Here is a 21,525-nt window from a genome sequence, read left to right as displayed (position 1 = left end):
AAAATCATGTGTTTATTTGCAATATGAAGCAAACATTTTTTACCTGCTCTCGGATACTGAATAGAGAGAAATAAAACTCTATGGTAATATTTCATTTAATCATTAATTATACTTTATTTGTATATATTTTCTGTTTCATTCTTGATGCTTGGATATAAGGTTGCGCAAAACATGAAATTTGACTGCGAGAGCAGACGGAGACCTTGCGCAAGTAGCGTGCAAATTAAATAAGCCTTAGTTAGCGGAACACTGGCCGCCACCACCACCACCACCACCAACACCACCACCACCAACAACAACAACAACAACAACAACAACAACAACAACAACAACAACGATATTCCTATAGTACAACTGCATCTAAGTCACTTTGTGTGGACAAGCGTACCCGACGACTTCTAAACTTTGTCAGTCAGAAACAGTTCAGAAGGTGGTAATAGCATAGTGCATGCATAAGGGTAAAATAACTGAAAGCTGACGGTACATATCTAAAGCGTTGGCCTGTCGTATTTTCCTTTATGTGTGCTTTATCAGGTGTTGTGATATATCATTCCCGCAAGGCTGCTGACGCAAATAAAAACAATCGGAGCGGCTCGACTTATCGGTACAGTACCATGAGGTATATTGTGATAATGTTAGATTATCAATCATCTCTTCTGACAAGTATTGTGATTAAGAGTCGAAGATCACAAAAGGTGGTCATAGGTGACACTCCTACAGTCTATAAGTCTGAGTTAGAGGTCGAGTTAACATCGGCATGATTACTAGTAATAGAGAACTTGCAAACCCGCCATGTTGAGTGTTGCATCATGGGAAATGTGATAATGAATACTCATCAATTAGCGTTATAAACAACGTTGATACATTGTTTGTAACCACAAATAATCAATTCATAGTTACCCTGACCATTGTGGGAGGTTTATTTTATCGGTAGCTCCAGATTAGATTTTTCGATAACCTCGGATAATCCCATTATATCCTTCGCGTCTGAGCATGCTCAGTCTGGATTGCACGTTCCCTATTAGTTACGATAGAATGAAAACTGAGCCAAATTTATTCATGATCTCACTTGTCGACCTCTAGCCCACATAGAAATCAACCATTGGCTGGTTTGAGTATTGACGTACAGTATCACTTGCAATTGGGGCCCATGCAATACCGACCGTAGTCTCTGCGTAGTTTGATATGCAATTTTTAGCTCGTCAGTGTGTTAGGTAAATTAACGGAGTGGAATCTTTACCGAAATCGCTCTTCTGTTTGTATTATATCACTCTACTGTTTGAAAAATCGCTCTTGTTTCAACAAACAGAAAAGAGATTTGTCGTTTTCGGCCACGGTAAATCTTATATATTAGTTATTGTTCTCCTGCCATCAGTACCAAAGACATTTTCAACATGAAATAGAACATTGTCATGTTGTAGCAACTGAACTATGAAGCTTTCTATTGGTCGAAATCACGGGGTCAACGGGGGTTGAATGTTAATACAGACTGTAGTGTATTGGACTATCAATCATGTCCAGAGAACTTTTACGTTGTCTTTAGTTCAAATAAAGGTTTTTTCATTTCATTTCCAATGTCAAAAAAACATTGAATGACGACTTTTAAGAATCAATGGATCAATTTCCTGCCCCCCCCCCCCCCCATGGTTATTTTCTTGTGCTTCTCATTATGTTAAATAATATTACGCCCTCTCTGCACTGCCGAGATTTCCACAAGGAATTTCATGATCATATAGATGTACGATCATTACTCCTGGCACAGACCTCGGCACAACATCTCTCTTGGGAGCATACCCATCTATTGCAGCCTCTGTAAGGGCACAGAATTAACAATAACATATTCTACTTCTATACTGTGTAAACATCCGAAAGGATTATCATCACACAGGCGTAACGCTGGCGGCGTCCTTTAGATCTCATCCGTGTTCAGGTGAGCACGAGATCGGTGATATCAATGCGGGAGAGGGCAGATTTGAAACCGTCTATTGTCTTTGCTTGTTGAATGGATAATGGTAAGAGATTCCATTCTGGAATTGTCCGAGGAATAAGTGAATATTTATAACAGTTTTTCTTAGCGATGATCGATATGAAAGAAGAACCAGGTGCACTTCCCCTAGTAGAACATGATAATGATTCTGGTAGTTTATCATCTTGAAAAGCAATTAGATTATTTGTAGCTTTGTATAGGAAAGTTAGTCTGCTAACTGCCCTGCGATTTTCAAGGCATTGCCATTGAAGCTTCCGGAGTATATCGGATACACTAGCCTCCCTCTTGGTAGAGTTGACTTCTCAGACAGAGGACCCTCTATCACAGAGGTCGCAGAGCCTACGGAGCTTAGACCCTACATCAGACCCTGAGAGGTTACTTAAAAGATATTGTCCAAATCAATCATTTCGTAACGTTTAAAGCTATCCTGATGACCTTTTCATCATGTACGAGTTAAAACGTCCATGTATGAAGATGTACACGAACGTCCCGTTCGAAATATTCCTGATAAACTTGACTTTATCACGGTTACTACAAAAGATTTTGGAGTAATCGTGACTTTATCGATCAGAGCTGAACCCCATCAGCCTACCTCAGAGCGGAAGAATATTTGCTCAGAGCAAAGTAGTGCGCTATATTTATGCTTATTACATTTACTTGTGACCACGTCTACGTAATTCCCTACTGAAAACGTATTTACAAATACATTTTAGACTTATTAGCACATGTATATTTAAGTTTGTTAAACAAGACAGACGAGGACATAGTTTGACTTACAAGAGTGACAAGTCTTTCACTACGTTATGTTTTCCTGTGTTCAAATAAATGCATGCTGTCCATTTGAAACACTGACTCATACTTTGTGAGAATGCTGTTTGTGTTTAACAGTTGTGTGTTGGGTTGGTGAACATGCTTTCAACTGTACCAAAATAAGCTCATAGCTTTCTCAGCATTAGAAGAGGATTATGTTACTTGATTAGCCATACTGCTCTTCAGATAGACTAGCTAACAAAGCGCAGCACACAACACCCCCCCCCCCCTCACCCGTGTTAGGTCGCCCTCTATAGTTGAGTGTGTACAGAACACCACTCCAGGAAATACAGGTATTCTGTGTAAACTTGGGGTAATGGAGAGTTCATTCATGATTTCGAGTCACATCATTTTCACTTGGTTGCCAAGTAACACCATATTGAAACACTTGTTCTCCTCTATTGTTCCTTCAGTGATACACCATTGCATCATGGGTCTTAGCAGGGATGAATATTTATTAGATGCACACTGAATATTCATGACTCCTGAGAACTTATTAAATAATCAGGAAGTCAGTGTGCATCTAATAAATATTCACCTTTATTTCCTGTAATGGTGTTTCCCTATAAATCATGCTAATGAATATTTATGACTCCTGAGAACTTATCAAATAGTTGCATATAGTCAGTGTGCTTCTAATAAATAATCACCTTTATTTCCTGGTTTGGCGTTCACCTTTAAATCATGCTAATCTAACATTCTGAAGTAATCAACAAAATAAGTCACACACACACATGAAATAATTTACTGTTGTTTGTTGCAAGCCTTTATGCAAATGATGATGCCCATCAATAGGGTTTTATGCAAATGATGAGTCCCTCAGCAGGCCTTTATGCAAATGATGAGGCCCCAACAGGCCTCTATGCAAGTACAGCACTGGCCAAAAAAAAATAGGGAAAACGCTTTTCATCTATGAATTCTGAAAAGCCTCTGTGTCTTTCGTGTCTTGCATTGCAATTGTTAAAACACACAATAATTTATGAAAAACACTAAAACTCGACTCCCATACTTTAAAGAGTTTCATATAAAGTTGATAAAGAAAGTTTAGAAAATATGAATTTCTGAAAAAAAAGGTATGTGAAACAGAAGTTTGATTTCAATACACATCACAGAAAATGTAGAAAGTCCTTAAATAGATAACACAAAATTCAAAGTCACGAAACAAAACAAGCAGTCACTCTTTCAATTCCATGAAATAAATAGAACAAAATATCTTATGTTATTATCTTCAGTTTTAGAATTGGAATACAAAAAGAAAGATTATTCATTTAAAAGAATGTGTTGAAAAAAGTCAAGGCCATTTGTTCTGTAAAATCAAAAAAAAATTGAAAATTTTGTATTTTGTAAGGTCACTGTTCAACATCTAGAATAATAACAGAATGAGTATGCGCCAATATGTAGCATTACATTACATACCAACATGAACGAAAATATTAAATTAACTTTTTTTTTCTAAACCTGATTTTTTTTCTGTGATAATGTAAAAAAAATCATATTCATGAAACCCAATATTAAGAGAAGATAGTGTTGTATGTTAATTTTGAATTTTGACGTTCCCACTAAATATTTTTCCTGGTCGTAGATTTTTAAGCAAAAACAACAATACAATCCTTTCTGAATACAAATGTAAAGCTCATTAACAGTCACTTTTGATGAAAACAAAAGCTCAAAATGAAAAAAGGACGGCTGAAGCATAAAATGAACACTTGGGTCAAGTCTATGCTTAGCAGTTAAATGTACAGACAACTCATAAAATTTCAGAATTTCTTTCAAAATCAAACTTCACCATTACAGAAGAAGAGCATTCCAATTTTACTAGATTTGCGAAAGGAAGGTCTACAAACACCACTACCACATTACTGCAAGCTGCAGATCTGGCTGACTACATTTGGAAATATGCAAATACCAAATAAGTAATACTAACCATATTTGGAAATATGCTAATACCAAATAACATATAAGGTAAGTACACCCAAATATGGTAGCATGTCAGCAGAATACTTAATTTGCATTGTAGGAGCCTGCATTGCTCATCATAACACCTTTCAGTAAACAAGGCACGAGTCAGCTGCGAGATAGATGAAATCTAAAACTAGGAATTGTATATTATTTAACGACAATTTAAGGTTTCTACTGGTGCTATGAACTAGGACTTTGATCAGAGGTAGTTTTTTAAATGTAACAAAGGAAAGATCCCAATTTGACAAGAGTTTTGAAAGTATCACAAACAGCTGTACCGTGCCTTTTAAAGGTGATATGATTTTAGTAAATACGTCTGAAAAAGTAAATTTCTTATTTGAATTCTACACTATTATCATGATTACTAAAGTCTTGTTTTTTTAGTCTATTCCTTGATTTTGATGTAGGCTTGCCAATTGTAATGAAGACTTTATGTACAAAGACTAACAACTACTAGTATATTCAGAACTCATTTTATCACTTGAAGGCGCCAAATGGATGCGAATCAGGTATTTATTTTGGATTTTTAATTCATTAAACACCCTTACTATGTTTTTTTTCTATTTGCACTATGAAATAACATATGCCAAGTCCTTGTTTGTCACTCCATAAATTGCAAAACATTGAAAACAAGTGTAAAATGTTTCTTATTGTATGTACAATAACAAACTTTTTACACTTTTTGCAATTTTGAGTTGCTGACAAATAATTGGTGTATATTGTTTTACATTATATTTTCAAGTAGAAAAACTTCGTAAAGTTATTTTATCAATTAAAACTCCAAACTAAAAAGCTAATTCTCATCCACTTGGCAACTTTAATACAGCCTTCTTTATATTGTCTTACACACTGTAATTCACATCAACAGAAAAATGCATCAGAATCACAGCATCCCATAATTTTTACCACTTCCAATTTACAAATTCACTGTTTCTAATAAAATCTACTACTTCAAGGTCATGTGCTGCGTAGTCTCTTAATTTTAAATACTGTATGAAGCTGGCATCTGATTGGCTGGATGATTTGATAGACTGCATCTTATTGGCTGTGCAGTTTTTCAAAGTTAACTGCAAAGCCCTTTCAGAAACTAAACATGATTGGCTTACATTCTGTGACAAGAGAAATCTACATCCAATCATTACCTCTCTTTCAAAAGTACCTATCATGCTACGCTTTGGGTTGGTTCCTTTATTTGAAATGATGACAATATTATTTTACAATCATAACATCTAACATGAAAAATATAATTATTATAATATTTATCACTGCAAATTCTTTTGAAGTCTTATTTTTACTTTTAATATTTGTCCATGGCCTGTTAAAGGTGTCAATACAATGTAAGTTGAAGTGCCGTTATACTGGACACATATTTCATAATATAAATAATGCAATATAGGTTTTATTGTTAGTTTGGCTTAGTTATTTTTTCAAAATTACAACATCTTACACAAATCAGTCCGGAGGCAAAATTGAAAACCAACAAGTGAGTTAGCCAGAGACACCCTTTGATGATTAGGTATCAAGGTAGTTTATTTGATATTTACTCCCTACAAAGGAAATCCAAGATGCTGAGGAGTTGGGCAAATGACAATAAATTGCTTACTATGCAGATTTTTGTTGTTGTAAGAATTAGTTTTTGTTGCAACATAGTTTACTTGAATGTCACGGAACAAAAGACTGCAGATCGACAAGGTGTAACACATACACACACGCACGCATGCACAACACACACACACACACACACACACACAAATAATAACATAACTTTTTCAAGGTTTTCATCAATTAAAAGATCACCAAAATTAAATTGTCTCATAATCTCAAAAAATGTCTAACGACTCATCATTTCTCCTTTCTGAAAGAAATAAGGTAAATACTCATGTTTCAACAGATTTCACTTCACCAAATGACTCCAACACCTAAATCACACGCACATGATACATTTTCAGGGTTTGCGTTTTCATAACGGTTTCATAAATAAAACAACTGTTGATGAAATCACCAATCTGAACTGATAGTTAGGTAGGACCATGAAGTCCAAACATATTTGCGTATACTTATGTACACCTTAAATTACGACAATATTATCCGAATCAAGGAACCACAAAATATCTATCGAGGCAGCCAATTGTCACCCGCGATCACCAGCACAGGTCTTTGGTTTTAGCGTTACTACATTCTGTAACTTTGTTGGTATACACTTTAAAAGATATAAAGGTTCACTCAAATTTAGCACCCATTATATAGATACATAGAACACAATTCACAAAACTGTACACGTGCATACATACATATGTTGACCAACATTTTTAACAGGGTGAGATGCTATAACTCACTCTAGTCTTGTAAAATAATAAAACTGTTGCCACGACAACTTCAGAATGAATAATGTGATACAAAGTTTGCCACAAAATTATAAATTTGTTCAATATTTCTGAAAAACTATAACCGTCAGTTATTTGAGAAATTGTGTTTGCTCCGAGTTATATCGTCTCGTGGATTACTGCATGAGAAAAAGGTCGTTGACCTTGTGTTTGCAAACTTCAGACTTAAATTGTCAGGATTTCCATTTAAAGACAACTATAAATTAAAATGTTGAAAACTTCAACCAATAGAAAGACCTCTTTCATTCTGAATTCCTACCTAAACCAAATATCACTCTAATATCAATTTTACGCTTAAAAAAAATTAGAAACGAAAACCTGTCCTCTCTCAGAGTGGTACGTAGAATATCAGTATCCAAACTGTTATTTTTTAAATAAATGTTCTCCTTTGCCATTTCGGTGGCTTCGTATCCGTGTAATAAATAGTACACAAACAGACAAACTGAGCTTTACGCTGTGTTTACACAACTTTTACAAATAAAAATATTAAAATTCAATATTGCTTAAGGTTTAACTTAATGTGCATTAGAATGATTACACGCAGAGGCCGACAAATATTTTCGACCAATTTACATGGAAACACCAAAGTCTGACAGAACAACTTGAAAATGACGCGATTACACGCACAACGATGACACAGAGGTTAAGCATATGCGAAAGTACGTCATCAATGGGGTCATTCCTAGGTCAGATAAGAGCGTTTTTTAATCATCCTGTTTTTGTTTTTCATCTGCACTGTGACAACTTTGGTTTATGGATTGATATGAAATGATCCACTTACAGCAGCGTTTTTAAATCATTGTATTTTCATGCACATTTTTGTGTCTCCATATAATTGGTAAGTGCAAACGCAACAAAAAAACAGTTGCATTTTCATTTGAAAATGGCATCATGTAAAACATGGCCTTAATGCAAGTGGCATATGGTGAGTTTAGACGATATTCTGTTTTGATACTTTAGCTACACCTTATTTGAAATACTGATGGCTTCAAAATGGCTGAGAGAGAATCGATTTGTTTCCTTTTTCCTCAAAATATGCTTTCTATTTTCTTTCTTCACTTAAAAGAAATAATACAACATATTCTATATTCTATCGTAAAATAGGATAACTTTCCTGTGGAGTTCCTAATATATCTGTATCGTTAAAAACATCTTCTTCCTCCTCTTCAGGATTTAGCGGGCTCGTTTCCTCGTCGTTTTTCGACTGTAAACCTTCTTTTTTATCTTCTATGCTGTTCAGTGACGAGGCCGCACTGCCACCACCCGAATATAACGTATCATACATAGGGTTGGCGAAATTGGTGGGCTACAGGAAATACAGGAGAAAACAAATCACAAACAACTATTAGCACAGCATGCATGATGGGACAAAACAAAACAAAACAAAACTAGTCACAATTTTTGTCCAAACCAAGAGGGTCTGCCGACAAATGAAATGAAAAAAATGAGCAAATAAGAAAATTAACGATGCGTAAAATGGTGCTGTGGATAAAACATAAAATAAGGGCTAGATTTCTACAGCAATACACCATATTTCAGGTACCTACTTTATGGCCATATTTTAAACATAGTATCACACGAGGGCACCCTAGGTTAGGGAAAATTAAGATTAACATTTTGTATGTCAAACTACTGACAGTAAATGAAGCAGTCAACAAAATGTTTGTAAACAAAATTCACGAGTTTGTAAAATTTACAGAATTGAAACGGATTTAATTTATCAAAATTTGCCATGAAACATAAAGAATGATGACTGTATACACCTCAGCCCACCCTTCAAAATGTGTCTTCCATATGGTCACTTGAAGTGCCATCTGAACCACCATAAACATTTTCTGTGTTTTTCCCATTTTCAATATTGGAGGACACAGAGTACCTTTACACATGTTTTAGTCGGTTCTTTAGTTACCACCACGTATTGAACTGGCATTCATGTTCATTTTTGCGCTCATGTATAACCATATTTATTTTGGAAAAGGCAGTAAAATAAGTAACCAGAAAATGGTGTAGGTTGTACGGTGAGTCACAGGAATATGGCGTATTGGGTTACGTACAAGACTGTAAGTCAAACATCGTAAGTGTGCAGATGTTCAGCGAAACAGCCAAATAGTAGACATGTACATGCGTAATATTAGTTCTTCTCTATTTTTATGGATGTTTGTCACAATCGTCACATTTTTAATACCTTCATGAACAGTACACAATGCTGGCTAAACCCCTTGTGACGTAATAAATAAAAACACTACTGGAAAGTGAGAACCTCTGTGATTTCATCATTTGATTTGGTTCTTCTAGTATTTTTGGAGTTTTTTTTATGAGGGAGTTTGTCAAACCATATTTTCTTCAAGAGGAAGAAGATACAGCAATCAACCCTCAATTTATCAAACCCTCACTTATCATCCCAACATATCAAACCCCCATCACACCTCACCTATCAAACCCCCACATAATAACCCCCGACCCACCACCCCGACATTACCAACCCCCAATAGACACAATCAAAACATTTCATGCAGTTGTGATGAAAGAATAACGACAGCACCACTAAACAACACGGAAGATGGCAGGCATCGAAGTGCTTATCAAGTACTTGAAGGAGGCAAGACATAATAAACAAACACAGACATCCTACAGAAACTTGAAATGATAGGGATTAAAAATGAAGGGTTAATTACAGAAATGATTATATGTTAAACTTGTGAGTCTTTGCCGTCGGCATCTTCTAATGTTGCAGCTGCTATGGGTGTAGTTTCAGTGTATTGTGGTTCATCTACCTGGCCTGGAGCTGTTGTCATGGGTGTGCTTTCATTGTAAGCTACAGTTTCGTAAAGTGGGTTGGAAAAATTTGTATCCAGCTGTGTGGTTGAACAGACATAAGAGAGAGAGAGAGAGACAAAGAAAAAAAAGACGATGAAAAGGAATGCCATGATGCATAGAACTGTGAAGTGGCATTCAGTGGATGAATGTATTCATGCACAATCCTCATGAATGGCGGTTGATAACAAGGCCTTTCATCAATGGTCTGTTGCAAGGCATTAGGTCTATGACATATTTCTCAATGTGGCTATAATATAGGGAATTCATAAAATTTCTGTATCAAGGCATTTTACAAATTATCTGTAACAAAGCATTTCATAAATGTCTGGAACAAGGCATTTTGCAAACAATAAGTAAACACCCATTTCACAAATGGTAACAAGGCATTTCATTCATGTACATGGCAAGGCATTTTACAAATGGTCTGTGTACCAAGGCATTTCTCATCAGTGGTCTGAAGCAAGGCATTTCACAAATGATAACAAGGCATATCATCAATGTCTGTAGCAAGGCATTTTACAAATAGTCTGCAACAAGCCATTTCACAAATGGTAACAAGGCATTTCACAACTAGTCTGTAGCAAGGCATGCCACAAATTGTCTGTAGTGTGGTAATGGTCTGTTACTAGAAATGGCCTGTATTCTAGGCACTTCATATATGGCCTGCAAAAAGCCATTATATACATTCAGATCAACAGAAAGACATTCATAAAACCAAAAATACACTTATCAAGAAGTATTTCATTTTACAAGTCCCACTTTCAATTTCAATACTTGGCCTATTAAGAGTCTGTGTCAGGTTCAACGCATATATTCACCCTCCTTACTGATACAAACACTAACACACATCATTATATATTGCCAATTTCAGTTATTGAATAAAATAAGAACTAAAATATTTCACTCTACCTTATCAGGTTCCAGATTAAATCCTGTTTCTAGTAGATCGGGTGCTCCATCGTCGTCTTCATGTTGGTCATATAAAAATGTCGGGTTTCCTATTTCTACGTTTGTACCACCACCGTTTTTCATCCTTTTATGTTGGAAACCATTGTTTTGTCTGCAAAAGAAAAATGACAGAGACTTTGTATAAATTATAATGAATCATCCTTTCACCAAGCAGGACCTCCAATACTCCACAGCAAAGTGAGGGGGGGGGGGGGGGGGGGGCAGGACAACAACAATCTTCAAACGAAATTAACTACACCATGGGATAATCATATGACTATCATGAGATGATCATGTCACCAGGGTCTCAGTTGATTCTGACAGCTATGAATAGGTACCTTAGTTTTATCCAGAATTATAAAATTCAACTTTATTACTGATAGATGAGTCTACATACATCTAATTAAAAATAAATTCGTTATAAATAAACATAAAAAATCTGTCGTACGTACTGCATAACCATTTTGAGTCATACTAATATGGAGACATGTAATATTTCGTTTGTTTCAGAAAAACTGAAAACCTTTCATGGTAATAATTGGGAAATTAATGTGAAAGAAAAGCCTAAGTTAAAAACATATGTTACTTTCAAAAAACATTATGGTCTGGAAAATCATTTAACGTATAATTTGTCACGTGGTAAGCGATCACTTTTAGCTCAGCTCAGACTAGGTATTCTTCCTTTAAAAATTGAAACTTGTAGATTTTCTAATTTAGACAGGGAGGAAAGACTTTGTGATTTCTGCAAAGACGCAGTTGAAGATGAGATACATTTCCTTTTTCACTGTGGACTTTATCATGAATTTCGAGAGTTTCTGTTTTCAAAAGCTAGGGAAATATCTCCTCACTTTGACACTAGAGACGTTGTCGAATCCTAGAATTTTTAATGACAAACATGCCATTTGACCTAGCAAATTTTGTTAGCGATGCTTTTTGTAAGAGAAAGGAATTTATGTACAATGTTTAAATATCTACGCTAACTTATTCATAAGTTAAAGATTTGTATTACTTTAGTGTCTTGTAAGCCCTAGGGGCTGGGTGTGGCTATGGGTAAGTCCACACATGACACTTTAATAAATAAACATAAAAACATAACTGAACTGAACTGGGTAAAAATTCACAAAGTTACAAAACTAATTACTCCCTTAGAAGGTGTTTTACTGGCATAGCCCTCAATGTGACACTACGACTCGTACGAGTCAAAACGTTTAAATCACTTTTTATTTTACTTTCTTATCATGAATTATGTTTGCACAAGTTATAGTAACATCATTCCTTATTATTTTACTTCATTCAGCTGGAAAATACTCTTCAACTCGTAGTGACAAGGCCCCTCAGGTCACTTGTATTTTCCAGCTGAATGAAGATGAAAGGAAATCACTGGGGAATGAGTAATATGTAATGATTCTTACCTTGCTCTTTTTCTATACAGCCAAACAAGACCAATTATTACGATAATTATAATCAGCATTATTATAGGCACTGCTACCATAGTTGTTGCTGTAGGATGAAAATAACACAACACATCACAATCACTTGTGAGTCTGAGACAAAGAAGTATGTAGACAGACAGACAGACAGACAGACAGACAGACAGACAGACAGATATATGTCATTCCAAAAGCCCCCTTGGCAATGTCAGAGACAAAGCAGTATGTAGACAGACAGACAGACAGACAGATGTGTGTCATTACAATAACCCTTTTGGCAGTGTCAGAGACAAAGCTGTATGCAGACAGACAGACAGACAGACAGACAGATGTGTGTCATTACAATAACCCTTTTGGCAGTGTCAGAGACAAAGCTGTATGTAGACAGACAGACAGACAGACAGACAGACGTGTGTCATTACAGTATCTCCCCTTAGGTGTTGGCGGCTGTAGATAGAAGTGTACCTGAAAATGGAGTGGCAGTGTCTCAGACAAAACTGTACTGATTAAAGTCACCCAACTGTTCTAGTGTTGGAATTATGTAGTAGAGCGCCACCAATGGCCAGTGTGGGAAATGCCACTAGACTCCCTAGCATAGACATAACATGTCTCATCTTTAATAAACTGACAGTGCTCTACATATACTAGTATCCAACAAATCTGACTTACTATGGTCTTTTTCATCACCAGCTCTTTTCCCAGTTGTTCCTGGTTTTGGAATATTACAATTATCACCAGTCCATCCAGTCTTACAACTTAAAAAGACAAAAAATACAAACATTTTAAAATACTTTTTTAGCTAACAATCATGTATTAATATCACTTATGATATCAATCATTGGGACTCTTTTTTTATTTTTGTATTTCTAACCATCACATCTTAAAAATGTTTTCAATTCTCACTTTCATCAGTTAAAAAAGAAAATAGTGTGTTTGTACAATTCATAATTGTATACAAGTACCATGCTTGCTACTTGGTGACATTCGATGACATCATCAGTATCTGTGTACATGTACACACAGTATGATGACATCGGTATCTATGTGCACACTTGTGCCATGAATGCTCCTTATGGACATGTGACAAAATCATTAGTAACTGTGTACAAACAATATAACATCATCAGTATCTGTGTACATGTGCACACAGTGTGATGACATCAGTATCTACGTGCACACTTGTGCCATGAATGCGGACATTTGACAAAAACATTAGGAACTGTGTACACGCAATATGACCTCATCAGTATCTGTGTACACAGTATAATTCCATTATCAGTATCATTGTACACTCAAGAGCAATGGGTGCTATTTATTATGTATGACATCAAAATTTGTGTAATTAAAATATGGTGACATCATCAGTAACTGTGTACACACAATGTGACATCATTAGTATCTGTGTACACACAAACAATGGATGCTGCTTGTTGATGCCTGACCTCAAAATCTGTGTAATTAAAGCATGGTGACATCATCAGCATCTGTGTAAATATAAGGGCAATGGTTGCTGCTTATTGACATATGACATCATCAGTGTTTGTGTACACAAAGTATGATGACATCATCACTGAGTGCACACAGGCACCATGGTTACTACTTACTGACATATGACGATATCATCAGTATCTGTGTACACACAGGTACCATGGATACATTCTAAATGCCTGCATGCCTCCTCAGGGGCTTTCTTGGCCTGGCAGTATTCACCCCCATAGTCTGGTGGACATCTAAACAAAGAAAAATTCATATTCATTCAATGCCTGAAAAGCATAAAGCTGAAGTCACATGGTGGGCAGTACACAATGAACACTTAGCCAGTAACCAGAGATATGTGCATACTAAGCTTTTGTAAAGACATTTTCAGTAAAAAAAAAAATCACGAAAGCTGTTTTACAATGACAGGAATAAGCACTCCGGAGTCATGAATATTCATTGTGCAACCATGAATATATTATTTATGTTGACTCCCATGATGCAATAGCGCATAGCAAAGATACCCTATAAAGGCACAAGATCAACTTGATGTTTCACTGAAATCGCAAGTAATTGTAGGTGATGTAAAATCATGAAATGACTCCCCAGAACTCAAAGTTTATGGAAATGTCCCTATTTCCTGGAGTAGTGTTCCCCTTTAAATTCATGATGTGATTTGGCAAATAAGCAATATTCACGGTGGTGATCGGAACATTAGATTTGTAAGAGTTTGCAGAGTAAATGGAATGTGACACGTATGCTGTGTTTATAAACCAACTACAAGCTCTCCATTCGGACATTCGGACTGATGATAATATGAAGACTATATTACCTGGGATATTGAGCCGACCAACAGCTAATAAAATGTTCTCTCAAGTCTCGACTTGCTCAAGTCAATAAAACTCATGATATTTTAAATGTTAATAAACACATTACTACGTGTATGTGGTATGAATGGGTCCTTATGGACATCAAGAATATCAATGGCTGGAAAAATCCCACTGGAAGTACAACCGTTTCCTATTTGATAATGGCAAATTATGCAACTATTATCAAAGAAGTGAATTGATGAATGCTAATGTTATACTTTCTACGCATCTTCTACATTGAGAATGCATACTTACTGGCACTGTTGTTTGCCATCCACTATGCTGCATGTTCCACCATTTGCGCAGAAACCATGACAGGATGGATACTCACAGTTGGGGCCTTCCCAGTGTGGCTTACAACTAATAAGACAATTAAAATACAATCAAAATGCATATGCATATGACCTAGCAAATTATACAAAGTTACATGCATACACAGTGCACGCAAACACATGTATGGACACATACACTGTCCACATGCCCCACAAACAACACATGTCGAGTAAAAGTGAATGTGAAATTTAAACACAGCTTACGTTAATTTTAACTCACTGGTTGAATTTCGGACTCAAGGTTTGTATAAATACATGGTCAGATTTCAGCCATCTATTGTGTTTTATCACTTACACTGATTAAACAGCATGTACTTACAGCTAAAATGATGTTGGTTTGGTGTTTCACTCATGTAACATGACATTTATTACACACCCTCAGGCAACTTCTAATGCAAAAGGAACGATTAGGTACCATACACAGTAGGGATGTAGAAATAGTCAAGTTGAAATGTTGATTATCAGTTAGAAAATAAACATTTGTAGCCAATAAAATCATCAAGTCCACTTGTAATGTTTTCATTGGAAGCCTGTTTTTACTGCAGTGTGAAAGAATAGCAAATTTATCAGCAGTGTTCAACGTGATTGGGTAAAGGATCCCACTGTGTTTGCTGTGTCTCTGTTATTGTTAGTCTAGAGTTGAAATATGTGTAGCTGTGTGTCAAAAACAAAATATTTCATGAGTGAAACACCAAGCGTACATCATTATAGCTGTATCGCAGACTTTGCTGATGTTATGGCTCGTACCCAGAAATGTTTAATTATTGAAATTAAACACAATTTTGAGAATGGATGTAACTGATAATTGCAGAATTACAAATCACTTGATCTACCAAGCTGATGAATATTTTTGGTCATTTACATAATTACCACTGACCTGCACATTGCTTTCTTCTCATTACTGGATGGGTCAAGTCTTAGAACACATGCTCCATGAGGTTCACACACCAAGTGTTTGCAGTCTTCGGCACTACCCTTCTCATGCTCACAGAAATTGCCTCCCCAGTTACCATTGCAACTGAACAAAATAAAACAAACTATGGTCAGAATACTGATGAGTTGTGAGAAAATTGAGAGGCGATGATTGGTCAGAATATTGTGAGGTGATGATTGGTCAGAATATTGAGTGGTGTTGATTGGTCAGAATATTGAGTGGTGATGATTGGTCAGAATATTGAGTGGTGATGATTGGTCAGAATATTGAGTGGTGATGATTGGTCAGAATATTGAGTGGTGATGATTGGTCAGAAAATTGAGTGGTGATGATTGGTCAGAAAATTGAGTGGTGATGATTGGTCAGAATATTGAGTGGTGATGATTGGTCAGAATATTGAGTGGTGATGATTGGTCAGAATATTGAGTGGTGATGATTGGTCAGAATATTGAGAGGTGATGATTGGTCAGAATATTGAGTGGCGATGATTGGTCAGAATATTGAGAGGTGATGATTGGTCAGAAAATTGAATATTTTGGCTTATATATCTGTCTCTGGGCTATACTTACAATCCTTACTATCTCTGGGCTATACTTACAATCCTTACTATCTCTGGGCTATACTTACAAGCCTAGCTGTCTCTGGGCTATACTTTCAAGCCTTACTGTCTCTGGGCTATACTTACAAGCCTTACTGTCTCTGGGCTATACTTACAAGTCTTACTATATCTGGGCTATACTTACAAGTCTTACTGTCTCTGGGCTATACTTACAAGTCTTACTGTCTCTGGGCTATACTTACAAGTCTTACTGTCTCTGGGCTATACTTACAAGTCTTACTGTCTCTGGGCTATACTCACAAGTCTTACTGTCTCTGGGCTATACTTACAAGCCTTACTGTATCTGGGCTATACTTACAAGCCTTACTGTATCTGGGCTATACTTACAAGTCTTACTGTCTCTGGGCTATACTTACAAGTCTTACTGTCTCTGGGCTATACTTACAAGCCTTACTGTCTCTGGGCTATACTTACAAGTCTTACTGTATCTGGGCTATACTTACAAGCCTTACTGTCTCTGGGCTATACTTACAATCCTTACTGTCTCTGGGCTATACTTACAAGCCTTACTGTCTCTGGGCTATACTTACAAGCCTTACTGTCTCTGGGCTATACTTACAAGCCTTACTGTCTCTGGGCTATACTTACAAGCCTTTCTATCTCTGGGCTATACTTACAAGCCTTTCTATCTCTGGGCTATACTTACAAGCCTTACTGTCTCTGGGCTATACTTACAAGCCTTACTATCTCAGGGCTATACTTACAAGCCTTACTGTCTCTGGGCTATACTTACAAGCCTTACTATCTCTGGGCTATACTTACATGCATCTAAGGGTGGCATTCTGTGTATCTTCCACACACTCTCCACCATTTTTACATCTTTCGATGCATAGATCTGTATCACACTGTGAACTGTTATATCTTGGTGTACACGAGCACTTCGGAGATCCATCTACAAAAGAATAGGAAATTATAGTTATTATTATTATTTATGAATTTATTAAACTTCATTTCGGGAAAGAAAGAACACAACAATGTTCAAAACATCCCATAGCTAAAACAGACATAAATACACACAAAAACAGCATTACAAAACAAGTAGAACTTAAAAAAGACACTGAAATAATACAGACAAGCAAGTTCAAGTATTTAAAAATAGCCCCAATGGCATTGTAGCACAACTGTACAGTTTTGAAAAATGTTTATTCACATGCTGATCTATGCTTGGTATAGGTGTACATTGCTGAATGATTATCCCGTTGCCTATTCAACCATGTTGTTATCTTTGCAATCATTTGCCTGTTGCTATGGGCATGGTCTTGTTGCTAGACAAATTTGCATACAGCAATATACAGATTACAAGTCTGCCACTCTAACCATTCAACCATCATGACTCCAAAACCAGCAATGTACAGATTACATATGTTGTTGGTAGCCGAGGGGTTAGCTTGTATGCCTCTCACCACTGCAGCCTCGGTTTGAACCCGCCAGGTGTCGGCTGGGTTTGATTAAACATTTAACCAGGTCTGTATGTAAGACGGTTGATGCTCAGTTTGACCCTGCTGACCAATGCAGATTTTCCCCGGGTACTCTGGTTTCCCCCTGCTTCTTCAACACTAGGGCACTAGGGTGCTGCTCTTGTGGCAACCATTCAACAAATTTCCGAATTTATTTGGATGAATAATGTTCATTATATTATATTATTATAAACCAGCCACTCTAACCATTCAACCATCATGACTCCACAACCAGCAATGTACAGATTACAAGCCAACCACTCTAACAATTCAACCATCATGACTCCACAACCACTAATGTACAGATTACAATCAAAGTACTTACCCTTTATATCACACTTTCCACCGTTCTTGCAGTAGTCACTACAACGATCAATCTCACATCGACTGCCAGTGTAGCCACCAACGCAGACGCATTCTGCCTGTTTATTACCACTTAAACTGCGCACTTTGCAGGCTCCACCATTCTCACACGCATTATCACACAGGTTGTCCAGGCAGTGAGGCCCAGCATAACTACCAGTACATCTAGAGTAGCAAGTACAGATAATACCACAAATTGTAACTTTACTGTGATGTTTCAGAGAGAGAGGGTCGTCATAGCTACCACTACACCTAGGCTGTAGAGATAACACAATATAATCCTTTCATCCCCCTAGCGGCCACACTATAAAATCCTTTTGTCTTTCTGATAGCTGGCATATGGTGTTGGGTACTTAGGGTATATTTCTTGCAATTTCTTGTTTCCAACAGAGTTATACAGTCAACTGTTATTGGATGACATAAGAATCTGTTGGCCTAGTGGTTTCTGAGATGACGAAAAATTACAACAACAAAAAATTATGTAAAAAAACTTGAAAACTATAAATTTACACTTGATGTGATATAAGTGTGTATGGCACATAGTTGGAATCGCTATACTTGCAATGGGTATTACAAGTAGACTGGAACATTTGTTGTGTGTGGTCCTTATAATTTGCTAACAAACAATAGGGAACTTGCAATCCAGACTGAGCATGCTCAGACGCAAAGGACTATGGGATTGTCTGAGGTTATCGTATTACCTAATCTGGAGCTACTGATAAAATATACCTCCCACAACGGTCAGGGTGACTATGAATGAATTGATCATTTGTGGTTACAAACAGTGTAACATTTTTGTTCATAATACTAATTGATTAGCATTTATTATCACATTTCCCATGATGCAACATTCAACATGGCAGGTTTGCAAGTTCCCTATTGATATGAAGCAAACACAACAACAAAGTTGTTAAAGCTGTACTAGCTGTAACTGAAATGTTTTTTTTGTTTGTTTTTTAACTGGTTTGTTAGATATACTGACTTATTCATAATATCGTACACCCTGAAAAATATTACATCACCTGTGGGTAAATGTATTTATGTAGCTGTACACATATTACGGTGCAATAAATCTGATCACATTAACTTTTAGGTCCACACCCAAAGGTCAACAACCTCCATGCAATCACAATTTCAACATATATCATATTTTTTATACTACTTTCATATAGATAAAATCAACCTCTACTCAGCTACTAATTAATGTAAATTTATTCATCGGTTTATTAAAACAGCCACAATAGGCTGGAATGACTTGTACCGTGACCAAACTTTCTAATTACTTTCTAAGTAACATTTCGCCTGTTCAGGTCAACATGTTTTGTCAAACTATCTAATTATTGGTATTTTAACAATTTTCAGTTAATATATTCAGGGTGGTCTGATTGAAAAAAATTAATACTCCAGTTACCGCTAGTTCAGGTTTATACACTTACTCGCATGTTGGGACTCCGTTCTTGATGATACATGTTACATTGTGCGCACAGAAATTTGAGCACTTATCACTTCTGCAGCGAGGGCCTTCAAATCTTTCGTTGCACTGACAAGCTGGTTGACCACGGGAGGCAACACAGGTACCACCGTTAAGACAGAAATTGGAGCATACGTCAGTCTGACAAAGATCACCAGAATATTGATCTGGACATCTGGTAGTGAATAAAGAGACGAAAACATATTTACTATACCTTGTAACATAATATCTAGAAAGTGCCGTTGCATCTACCATTCAATGGCTGTGATAGCTATTGGAGGCTTGGGCTAGCCTTTGTATCTTGCTTACTTATGAACCTTCAATGACTGCTAAGGTTAGCCTTCAACAGCTGTGAAAGCTATCGAAGGCTTGTTTTTCACCTAAATTCAGTTTGGAGAGCTAAAGGATATATCCATTGTATCTGAGTATCTACAAGTTTTGGCGAGGAAGTACGTCTTATAACTATTAAGATTAAAGTTATGTGGAAAGTACAGTGTATACAACGTCATTATAATTGAACCCTTGCCACAGTGTTTTGTCACTGTATCATAGTATGTGCATGATTTCTCTGTGTTTGGTCATTGTATGTGTGTAACTCATTGTGGCGATGTTTGGTCATCATATGTCAACGAGTCCTTCATGCCATGTTTGGTCATATATATATATATATATATATATATATATGTCTAAATTATTGTGGCAGTGTTAGTATGTGAGTGAGCCATAGTGTTTATTTGCCTACTGTACACGTCAGGTCCTTGCTGACATGTTTCTACATTGTATGATTGTGTACCATTGTCACAGTGTTTGGTCAGTGTATGTGTGTGTGTGCCATTGTCACAGTGTTTGGTTACTTTTTGTGTGTGTACCATTGTCACATGCAGTGTTTGTCACTGTATATGTGTGTGCCACTGTCACAGTATTTGGTCACTGTATGTGTGTATCATTGTCACAGTATTTGGTCACTGTATGCGTGTGTACCATTGTCACAGTGTTTGATCACTGTATGTGTGTGTGTGTCATTGTCACAGTGTTTGGTCACTGTATATGTGTGTGCCTTGTTCACAGTGTTTGATCACTGTATATGTGTGTACCATTGTCACAGTGTTTGGTCACTGTATATGTGTGTGCCACTGTCACAGTGTTTGGTCACAGTATATGTGTGTACCATTGTCAGTGTTAAGTCACTCTATGGGTGTGAGCTCTTGTTGTAGTATGTGCGTCATAAGTAATATTGTTGCAGTAGCTGTTAAGTTTGTCTGGTGAACATTAATTTACCATTTTTCCATAATTATTCAAAATCTTTGTTATATCTTGCATACTCACCTACATCTTGGTTCTCCATTAGCAAGATAACAAACCCCAGAATTCTTACACCGTTTGTTCTCACATCCACCTAAACAAGAAATCCAACCAGTAAAATCATGTTAAATTTATACCACACGTTGGAAACTTGCCTAATTGACACTTGCCAGCTAGTTATAGGGAGCCCTCTTGTGGTAGCTTTGTATTTTTGTGTACCTATTAGTTGGTTGAGGTTTCCTCCAATTACTCTTTGTTAGCTGTCATTTTTATTTAATGGTATCATAAGTGAAAACGTCCAATGGCTAGCAAAGCTGATGTGTCCCCTATACAAGAGTGCGACTGATAGGAGAGCCTAATGTAACTA

General features: G+C 36.6%; 1 protein-coding gene across 1 annotated transcript in view; it reads right to left on the bottom strand.

Annotated features, from left to right (window-relative positions):
- Positions 1-3,537: 3,537 nt before the first annotated feature.
- LOC144450844 (prolow-density lipoprotein receptor-related protein 1-like) overlaps positions 3,538-21,525 on the bottom strand; it is an 87,285-nt gene continuing 69,297 nt past the window's right edge. Inside the window, exons 64-74 of the mRNA XM_078141585.1 lie at positions 21,183-21,252; positions 19,822-20,031; positions 18,348-18,550; positions 17,328-17,457; positions 15,890-16,030; positions 14,936-15,040; positions 13,940-14,065; positions 13,005-13,090; positions 12,318-12,405; positions 10,867-11,017; positions 3,538-8,446 (exon numbers count right to left, since the gene is read on the bottom strand). Of these exons, the coding sequence (XP_077997711.1) occupies positions 8,231-8,446; positions 10,867-11,017; positions 12,318-12,405; positions 13,005-13,090; positions 13,940-14,065; positions 14,936-15,040; positions 15,890-16,030; positions 17,328-17,457; positions 18,348-18,550; positions 19,822-20,031; positions 21,183-21,252 (1,526 nt within the window). The 3' untranslated portion in view covers positions 3,538-8,230. The remainder of the gene's footprint in view (positions 8,447-10,866; positions 11,018-12,317; positions 12,406-13,004; positions 13,091-13,939; positions 14,066-14,935; positions 15,041-15,889; positions 16,031-17,327; positions 17,458-18,347; positions 18,551-19,821; positions 20,032-21,182; positions 21,253-21,525) is intronic.

Source organism: Glandiceps talaboti, chromosome 20 (assembly GCF_964340395.1).
Source record: "Glandiceps talaboti chromosome 20, keGlaTala1.1, whole genome shotgun sequence".
Taxonomy (NCBI): Eukaryota; Metazoa; Hemichordata; class Enteropneusta; family Spengelidae; genus Glandiceps; species Glandiceps talaboti.
Note: the sequence above shows the minus strand (reverse complement) of the source record. Positions and strands in the feature narration are given on the sequence as shown.